The 10,850-nt window shown below is 33.2% G+C and overlaps 1 protein-coding gene across 2 annotated transcripts in view; it reads right to left on the bottom strand.

Annotated features, from left to right (window-relative positions):
* Nucleotides 1-5,937: 5,937 nt before the first annotated feature.
* Nucleotides 5,938-10,850, bottom strand: part of LOC132719947 (uncharacterized) — a 30,860-nt gene continuing 25,947 nt past the window's right edge. Inside the window, exons 5-8 of one of the 2 annotated variants that reach the window (XM_060703906.1) lie at nucleotides 6,979-7,086; nucleotides 6,681-6,776; nucleotides 6,358-6,489; nucleotides 5,938-6,150 (exon numbers count right to left, since the gene is read on the bottom strand). In XM_060703906.1, coding sequence (XP_060559889.1) covers nucleotides 6,137-6,150; nucleotides 6,358-6,489; nucleotides 6,681-6,776; nucleotides 6,979-7,086 — 350 coding nt within the window. In that variant the 3' untranslated portion in view covers nucleotides 5,938-6,136. The remainder of the gene's footprint in view (nucleotides 6,151-6,357; nucleotides 6,490-6,680; nucleotides 6,777-6,978; nucleotides 7,087-10,850) is intronic. The other variant, XM_060703907.1, reaches the window with a different exon arrangement.

Genomic DNA, 10,850 nt, shown 5'->3' with positions numbered 1-10,850 from the left:
AAATTCATAAAAAAATAGATGGCCATGTGTGACAGCAGTAATTGCAGAAAATCGAATAGCGTTCAAAATCCGGATACTGGTACACTTTGTAAAAACAACCATTCTGTGCAACAGATAAACGTAATGTGGATAAAATCAATAGGATATTCGTTTACAACAGTTCATTACCTATCCTAATACTCATTTGCAGGTGCACTTTCTTCTTGTAGAAAAATTTTGAAAATATATAAATGAATGAATGAATGAATGAATGGATACGGCATCAATGTAGACCACAACGATATTCGAAATCCGGGTTTTAGTAACTAAGGGACAAGCTGTTAAACTGAGCCTGCAATTTTGTGAAAATAATATCACACTGCACATGCCTTTTACATCAAGTTATTAAATACAAATATAACAACATATTTGTTTACTTGATTCTTACGAATCAAAATAAAACTAATTAACACAACATAACATTAACTGCTAATAATAACAGCTCCTTCCATAGGCCAAAATAAAAAGCATTCAATAAGAGACGACGCCGCCCACCGGCGTCGCCAAAAACCGTTTGTATTGAAAAAGAACCAGTTTTTATAGTATAACGATATCATTTAACGCATCTTAACCCTATGTTTATATAACGCAAATAATGTCACGTTAAAGTACAGTATACACGGCCGTGCAGTACCATTTTTACGGAGTCGCAAAAGCGGCACAGGTGTGTGATAATATCACAATGCACATGCTTTTTACATAAAGTTATTAAATAAAAATATAACAACATATTTGTTTACTTGATTTTTACGAATCAAAATAAAACTAACTAACACAACATGACATTAACTGCTTATAATAACAGCTCCTTCCATAGGCAAAAATAAAAAGCATTCCATAAGAGACGACGCCGTTCACCGGCGTCGCCAATAAAAAAAGGTATCACATACCTTGCATATATTTTGACGCGACGTCATCATTACACTATAAGCGCGTCAATGACAAAAGCGATTTCTTTTTTATGTTGAATGTTATGTTTATGATATAAAATATTATTTACGAATAGCTACATCACTAAATTTATTGAAATCTTTCAATAAATTCAATAATGAACCTATATTCATTCAATGAGTTTTAACAAAGAACTGTTTACATTGCGCTTTACTGGGGATAAAAGAGCTTAAACATGATTATGATTTCTTGAGTGTTTTAACTTATAATTATAATATATATTTTAGAGTAAATCATTATTTATTTTTTTTCTCTTAAAATTATGGTGGCTGATTTGGTACAATGTGCGTTGCATTGTCGATAGCGACAACACAACCTATATCGCTATTGCTTTTCGTCTTGTCGCTAGCGACAACACGCCAAAGCGCCAAACGTCGCGTTGTCGCTATGATGTCTTGTCGCTTTTGGCTAATAAGCCATTCCTTCGATTTGAACCGAGTGACAATGTGACACCGCGACAATACGCCGCACGACAACGCGCCGTTTGTTGTACATCGTAAACGACAGGACGACAAGACGAAAGTCCGACAACGCGCCGTTTGTCGCTATGTTTTCTTGTCGCTAGCGCAATCACGACGCACATAAGTACACCAAATATAAAAAGCTTTTGAGGAATGAGTTAAAAGCACTTCTGGGGCATAATGGTCCTTTAAAATGTTTCTATTTTTATTATTGATCACGCAAAGTGATCATTTACTTTTCAATATGTCAATGTAAAGCGTAATTGTCAAGCAAGTGTTTTTTTTAATTTACGCCGTTCTTACATCAGCAGGTACCGTCTATCACCAGACTAAAGTTAATTTTGACAATTATAAATATGAGGAATATGGTTTATTGAGCATAACACAAAGAATGTTTACTGTTTTGATAATAGAACAATTTTCATATTTTAGAAATAGTTAATTATATTCACATTAAATTTATTTGTAAAAGAAAGAAAAGAAAAACACACTTGGCTTTTAATTCTGTTCTAGTATATTGTAGTAGAATTAAAACATTGTTTAAACATGTTTGTTCAATTATGTTTCGTATTCCTATTTATAATAAGGCAATTAGATTCATACTAAAGCCAAAGTTAATGTCACAGTAAATATCACAATTTGAGCAACTTTAAGAAGTATAAATAATCATTCAATTTGAAAAATGATCACATAAATTAAACATGCAATGTTGTCTTTTTTATTTTTAACCAATATCAAATGCTGATTCGAAATCGAGATTGACAGCGATGGTCTGTTCCTTTTCTTAAAAACAGCACTATACTTTAAATTAAAAAAATCATTCATGTAAGAACGTACATTTCAGGCACAGAGAAGATACTGATATATCAAAATCTTATTTTGTTATTTTATTTAAGTTGTAAAATACTTTCTTTTTTCCCTCCATTTCTTCAATTGTTAAAAGGTAAGAAAATTAGTTATTGCTATGAACGAAACTCCATTTTTTTAAATAGCCGTACAAAAATCTCTGAAATAGATTATTTGCTTTTCCAAACGATACATACGGTGGATTTCTTTCTTAACTATTTGATCAGAACTTTTCTATTGATGATCTTCAATAATTATTATCAAGAATTTCTGCTGTACCGTAAGATTTTGTTGTGTGAAACCCCACATATACAAAGTTTATTTGAAGGACATATAATTATTTTGCATTGATAGCTGTTATTGTTTCCGATTTATTGATTGGTTGATTGGTTTGCAATTGGACTAAGTTTGCTTATTGCAATTCATCATATTTCAATAATCTATCGTATAATGAGTGTTATTGTGTATAAATGAATATGTGCCTTTCTTCCAAATTTGTTGATTTGGTGATTAGCTTACGGAACGTCGGTGGTGCTACTCAGGTGCCTGTTCGTACCTGGAATAATGCACGGAGAGAGCACTTGAGGTCTTCCTCCACCAGTAAAATCTGGAACGTCGCCATATGACCTATACTGTGTCGGTGTGACGTAAAACTAAAAGAAAACTGATAACCATGAAATAAAATATGTTGCCAATGTCCATAGTATCATGTTATGAAGGCTCATATCATTTTGCAGTTTGGCAATTTGTTCACTTAAAGTGATTTAGTATTTTGTAAGGAAGTCACAATACCAGCTGCACAAAGCCCTATTAAATTAAACCATCCGATAAATTAAAAGCCGTTGAAGTAGCTTATCTATAACAGTATGTTAAAAACCTGTTTCTCAAAAGACTATAATAGGTGTGTTTATTAACACTTCTGTTAAATTCTAACCACCTGTTTACAGGTCCATTCAATCCCATAAATCCTCATTTTGTAGTCTATAAAATGGCATCTGAAACATCAGAGGCAAATGTCTTGTCAACAGAATTCATGTTAATATGTTCAATATTAACGAAACTCCACTTCTTAAAGAATATGTCTAGTGTTCAAAAGTGTTAAAGTCAGAAAATACAGATTAACAGAAATCTGATTTTCGAAAATCATCGGTAGAAAGATATAAATGCTCTGTGATATGCTCAAAGTACACAGCTAGTGTGTATTGTCAGGCAAATCAACCTGAAATGGAAAGCTAAAGAAATCTTGTTTGTGTTAACGTCCTTTATCTGTGAACGTATATGTACATGGAAATGAGAGATCATATGCTACTAACTGAACTTACTCAAATTGTTTCATTTATTATTATTTACTTATAATACCAAATCAAATCAGGTGAATAAAACCGTTCCTAATTCTATATAGCATGGCCACATTTACAGATATAAACTTTTACCTGTGAACATAGGACGTGGGAGTTGATGGAGGAAATAATCTTTAATCAAAACTCTGAGAAGTCTCTTAGAAGTGAAAGATGATTTGTTTGAAGTCGTTAACAATGTAAATATATTTTTGCTTGGGTTGGTAATTTTATACACATTAATACTTGAGATATAACGAAACTAAAACATTGTTACAGGTAACCATCCTCACACAAATGCTACTGCAACAGACACTTAAAATTGAAATGTCTTAAGTTATTTATCCATTTTGTGCACACAATACATGTCCATCCTTTCCCGAAACAGTTAATTCTATGTAGCTTGTAATGAAAAATTTACTGTCAAACATTTTCTTTTTGAATATCATTCGGCACGATATGGCCAGTTATGTGTTGACGTGCCGTAAAAATCCAAACAAACAAACAAACACCCAAAAGTTAATTCCTTTCTGAGGCTTAATGCTGCTTTTGATTTTTCGCAAGTATAGCTCCTCCTTATAAATCTGCTAACTCTCCAGTAGTCACGGATTTGCTCTAAATATTATAATTTTTTTAGAGGTTTTATATTTCTAAAATATTAATATGACTCTAAGTCATTTTTGCCTGGCCTAGCCAGAACCCGTATTAAAGCACTATTTTTGAACCGTTGATTAAATTTCAATCGAATTTTTTCTGTATTTTTGTTTCTTTTTCTGAAAACTGTGGTGAAAATATTATATAAATTATATGACAGACAAGTATTTCTGGACAGTTAACCTAGAATCATGACAGTTTTTGATGAGGCAATTGAAGGTTCGATTTCCTGAAAATAACTTATCCGATTTATTTGCCTTTGCAACTTTTTGAACCATTTCCAAATCTTGTGATATTATGTTAGATGGATTGTTTGCGCTCTTCCTCTAAGTATTCATTGAATAAATTAGCATTGTAAATAATGTATAGAAACGATTTTTATGTTATATTCAGTACCTTATTAGATAACACATATCTAGATAGTTTTAAATTGACTGTTTTATTTCCTCTTCGTTGTCTGTTTTTATATTTATTGTTATCATGCTCAAGTGGTTTGCATTTTTTTAAATGGTGCACGATATCTTTTCAGATTTAAAATACTAACTAATCGCATTCTGTTATATTTTGTCTTATTCAGATCTACATGAATGTATTCCTTTTGAAACTTTTTTTTGCACATCTTTTAAGATCGTTTGAAGAATAAATGTTTGTATCATTTCATGCATTTGAATGGAGATAAAGTCATTAGATGAATGTATAAGATTGATTTACAGTGCTTCATCAGATCATAATATGCTTTCGGAAAGCTGCATGTATAACGATTTTTCAAGACCATGATCTTTCAAAAACATATGTGTATTGTTAATATCTATGTTGGTTTTAAAAGCTTTATTGTGCTGCCGATATGACTGCATGCTACCGATAAATACAACTTTCTGGAGCGCTATATAATACAGTCTTGTAAATGTTAAACTCAGCTTTTGGTGGTGTCCACGGGCGTGGACGGTAACTTGCACTTGCCATTACAGTCCATGAACAGGCTCAATCAAACATAGCCTAGAACATTTTCAGTTTTGAGAGACCTTTAGGTTTTCCGTTTTCCGCGATTTCACTCTATTGTTACTGTAACAGTAATTCCTTTTTGGGGAAAAGCACTCTTACTTGTATTTTTAAATTTGCAGCGAAAACGAGCAAGATCTTTATTTTAAATTTAATGCTGCCATCACATATATGAAGGACAAAGATATTTATTTTGAACTTCGGATGTGTTTACTAGAATAAGAATCCGTAATACATGTTGTGGCAGAAGAGGAAATATCAAATGTTATACAATCAAAAGAGCAAACACAAATTGAAATACCAGATTTCTTTCAAATTTATTTGTCGTACAAGTATATCTTGAAGAATGCTTAAGCTTCCGATCGGGGTTGTGTAAAAACTTCAGAATATTTCTGACATGCTCGGACATTTTCAGGTTATTCTAACCACTTTGTATTAGAACAAATAAAAGTTATTGAAAAAACTTGACTTCATTCTCACTATTGATATTCTTTAAGTGCAGGATATACTTTCTTGAAATCTTCTATATGACGTATGTGACTCAACATTAGAAGGGATTAACGAAGGAACAAAAAGCAATAAGGATCGTTTGTTCACCCGACATTAGAGTGTACTCGTGCATTTTAAGAAGCCTATATAGGAACAGTAAATTATGTATTTCAAAGGCTTTATTTATGTTAAGAAACACACAAACAGCAAAAGATAAATTACATGTAACAATACAACATAAATAAGCTATAACAAATTATTGCATTTAAAATCTCATCCGTATACAGGTCCATCAGAACGCCAAAATCATTGTACTGGGCCAACAAACCAAAGTCATTCGTTGTGCGGCATTCCTTGAATTTACTTCTTGTATGCTGAAGAAAGAAATGGAACATGTGGTTAAAAGTTATTCGTGTTAATCACAGGAATTGAAATCTGTTAACACTAATTTCTGAACATTCATAAACTGAGATCTTCTTTTGATTGAAGGCTATTTTGTTTACTTAATTACTCTGGAGTGTAGTCGTTTACGTAAAATAGTATTCAAAATGGTTATTTAAATTATCATTTTATTAATGTACATTTGGAAAGAGATGCCCCTCCTCCAATTCCGCCTCCGATTCCGCCTCCAATGCCACCTCCGATTCCGCCTCCAATGCCACCTCCAATTCCGCCTCCAATGCCACCTCCTACTCCACCACCAACACCGCCTCCTATTATTTAGAAAAAGGCAATCTGATAATTATATCCTACTTTTGAATTTTTAAATCATTCTATTTTGATGTTATTTTCATCAATAAAAATTATCAAATACTAATTTTATTCATTTTGAATAATTTACTACCAATCAAGTTAACATTTGGAATTTTACTACAATTTAATAAGCTCAATACAAAACACTAACCCATGCCTCCTCCGAATCCACTTCCACCACCACCACTGGTTATAATCTTGATTAAACCACCTCCACTTCCGCCGCCCATTCCACCCCCGTAACCACCTAACAGATCAAGGGGAAAATACTATTATAATCATTGTAACGATTTAAGATTTATATTGTGCGCATTAATCTTGAATCGTATAGCAATTTGCATTCAAATTGAAAACACAGTCAAATCACAGCACTCTCTTAATGTTGCACAAGTACTAAAGTTTAATGGTTGAGTTTTATGAAAAATATGGTTAATATAGAATAAACTAACCACCATATCCACCGCCGTACCCTCCACCTATTCCACCTCCGACTCCACCTCCAACTCCACCTCCGACTCCACCACCGATACCGCCTCCAATACCGCCTCCAATACCACCTCCGACACCACCACCGACACCGCCCCCAACACCACCACCGACTCCTCCACCAGATACAATTACAACGCCTCCACTGCTACCACCACCCATACCGCCACCGTATCCACCGCCATATCCTCCGCTCACACCACCTCCGTATTTTCCACCTCCCATACCGCCTCCATAACCCCCACCGTATCCACCACCATAACCCCCTCCCATACCGCCGCCGACGCCGCCACCCATACCACCTCCGCTTCCGCCACCAGTTACAATAACAACTCCACTTCCGGAGCCTCCTCCCATTCCACCTCCAATACCTCCTCCTACCCCGCCTCCAACACCACCGCCAATACCACCACCTACACCGCCTCCGACTCCACCGCCGATACCACCACCTACACCGCCTCCAACACCACCGCCAATTCCGCCACCAACACCACCACCCATTCCCCCGCCTCCAGATACAATTACAACTCCTCCTCCGGATCCACCACCCATTCCACCACCATAACCACCTCCATATCCACCGCCGTAACCACCGCCATAACCACCTCCGTAACCACCGCTACCACCTAGAAAACAAATGAAAATAAGTATATGTCACACATTGTTGGGTGGTGTTTTTACGTTAAATTATTACCACCAAATGAAATACAAACAGACTAATCATATACTGGAGAACCATGCATCATCTATTCTATTCTATAATGAATACTAGTAACTGTTTTTTCCCGCTGTCCTAAGTTGTTCAAAATAGTCTTCTAAATAATTCATTTTGAGGCATAAAATTGATAAAGACCCTGAAGACACCTGCGACAAGTTTTTTTAATTGTTTTGTTTGATTTGATATCATTGAACGTGTTCCATACTTACCTTTACCGATGGCCATAACGGCACCAAAAAGTGCAAGAAGAATGACTGACTTCATCTTTCTGATATTTTGATTATCTGAAAATAAAAGGTACGTTTTTTTAAAGTATACAACACTGTAATGATTATAGTATATAATCCGTGTGTATGTGGGAAACAATTACTTACACGCTAGACAATACTACAAAAAGCTAAAAACAAATTAGTTTCGAATTGAAGAAGATAGAAGATACTTTCTTACAATATTATGAAAACAAGGTGTAATTGTAATTACAAAATAACATTTAAAGAAATAAAATGTAAAAAGAAGGTAAAGATCTAAACATAAAATAAACTAAGGAAATAACATACACTGCTATTTTGCCAAAGCAGTAAAAATAATAATTATAATAATAATAAAAGAAATAAAACAATGGGAGATAGGATTAGAAATTGCAAAAGCATTATTTTCACTTATGAAGAAATATATTAAAAAATAAACATATCTTCTTCTACGATTTTATGTCGTACTTTAACTTTTCGATACTGTTAAGCATTATCATTCCTGTAAAACTTGCATGAAACAACTTCACTTACCTTCTTGCGTCAAATCAAGATTGCGCTTGTGATTAGAAAATGAGAGTCTTTTATAGCAAGTCGTTTCAAAATGCCGTAAATCAATTAAACACGTGGTCAGACAACTTTATGACGAAACGTATTTGACAAATCATGTTTTGCAATTTTAACTTTTCCTTTAATTACGACAATTTATATGTTAGAAATATCATACGGACAATTTACATGATGTTTCGAGCGATAAAATGTTAAACCGCTGCATTTTTTTAACATTAATATACTTAACTGTGCATGCGATGTTAATATTGTGCATTGAACATTTGTGTATTATACATGTATTTATAGCCACAACAATGCATGATGTTATACATGACAGACAAAATTAAATTAAATCGATTTGATTGGCAATCGTTCGATGCCATAAATGTAATGGTTTATTTCGATTGCGTAATTAATCATCGACAAAAACTTCCTTATATAAATATAGCTATATGATACAGATAAAATGAAAACGAAAAAAAAATTCTTACTACTTACTTTAGACTGATAACACTTTTTATTGGACATGCTTAATTTTTATTATTGGACTTTCAAAAAGTATTAAATCTTGTTGTTGCTTCTGAATAATTATTATATAGCATCATTATGTAATATGTTACTTTCCTGTTTGTAATCATCTATATAGTAAAACAAAACATCTCTGTCTTGTGGTTCTTGAAATTTCTTTTTTTCTTCTTATTTTCGGAAAGTTTCTGGTTACGTATTTAATATGCCGGATATATTTTACATGTGACTTTTTGTCGGACAAATCAAATAAGATATAAATAAAACTTTTATTCAAAAGTTATCAATTTTGAAACATTCTGATAAAAAAGTTTCAGTGTCCATAGTAAAACTGTTGATTTTAAATTTAATTTATATAGACAATAAACAAACAAACAAACTAACAATCAAATGTAATAAATAAATACTATAAACTCGGGGTAAAAGAGCCTCAGATGTATGTACTATGCGAGACACGTGTTAATACCACCTCAGACCGATTTTCTATCACGGGAGAGAACTAGAACATTACATTTTCTTAAGTCTAATTAGATTTCTCGCCCCTGGGGATTAAAAAAAAATGACCGGATGATATTCATTTCAAGGATAACACCATACGTCACGTTTTACGTGAGGTATAATACAAATGATTCAACATTTGTCTTTATATGCGAAATGGTCTTCTTGCACTTGACATGTTGGCATGACTTGCACGTTTGCTGATAAAATGACTAATAGTTATACTGCCTCATGATATGTTTACACCACACGAGATATGATTCATTTGTACACATCTGAATTCAGTAAAAGTGTGCTCAAATTAAAGGCACATTACGCCTCAGAAACAAATAAATTTTTACTTCTAATGAGGGCAAACATTAATTTTATAACGTTTTAATAATGGTTTAAGTGAATGTTTGATGTTTGTTATCTAAAGAAGTAGCGGTAAATGTGAAGTAATTTGCCATAAAAGTAGCAAAATGTAAACAAAGTAGTATTTTGACTTGAATACAAAACACAAATTCACAAACTACTTATTGCGCAAAAGAAACAGATGGATTAGATGGTTCAGAATATTGACCATTAAGTAACATTTTGGATGCTAAAATAGTATACTAGAATTAAAATATTTTAAGAAATAAATAAAATAAACATTACTGAGGCATAGTGGGCCTTTTAAAAAATCTTACTCGGTATCAAAACAGAGGTTTTTACTTTTTTTATCATCATGTGTACATTGAACTCATTCTTACAGAGGTAGTAACATGAAACTAGAGGATTGAAGAGATAGATTTTTTAAAAATATATATTATATATAATTTTCTTACATTGATTAAAATTTTATTGTTGTTGTTGTTTTTTTGTTTTTTTCCTTGGGGGGATGATGGCGAAGATAATCGCATATTAGATGTGGCAAATCTGACTGACACCATGATCCGACAAAAAAGGTAAATACATCAATGGCAACCCTATGTTGAGACGTATATATCATATATTACGTATATACTTATAATTTGGCGTTAAAAGTACGTCTAATGTGACACATTTTGTTGTTTCAATGATAGAGTGCACATTACAAATATACATCATATGTACTGCAATATAGAGGTCATAAGCTTTAACGAATATTTTGTTTAAAATAGTAAGCGGGTAGAGTTTTAGTCAAATTTTCAAGACCCACCTCCCCCTTGTGGTTGAGCGGTTGCCTTCAAAAGTTGAGAGCACCAGAATTGTAAACACCGTGTGGTCCCTGATGTTGCTTTAAACTTGTAACATCTGGGGTTAGCCAAAATCATATTTCCTGTTTCGGCGC

Source organism: Ruditapes philippinarum, unplaced genomic scaffold (assembly GCF_026571515.1).
Source record: "Ruditapes philippinarum isolate M1 unplaced genomic scaffold, ASM2657151v2 ctg5575_1_1_1_1, whole genome shotgun sequence".
Taxonomy (NCBI): Eukaryota; Metazoa; Mollusca; class Bivalvia; order Venerida; family Veneridae; genus Ruditapes; species Ruditapes philippinarum.
This window is presented reverse-complemented; position numbering and strand designations above follow the sequence as displayed.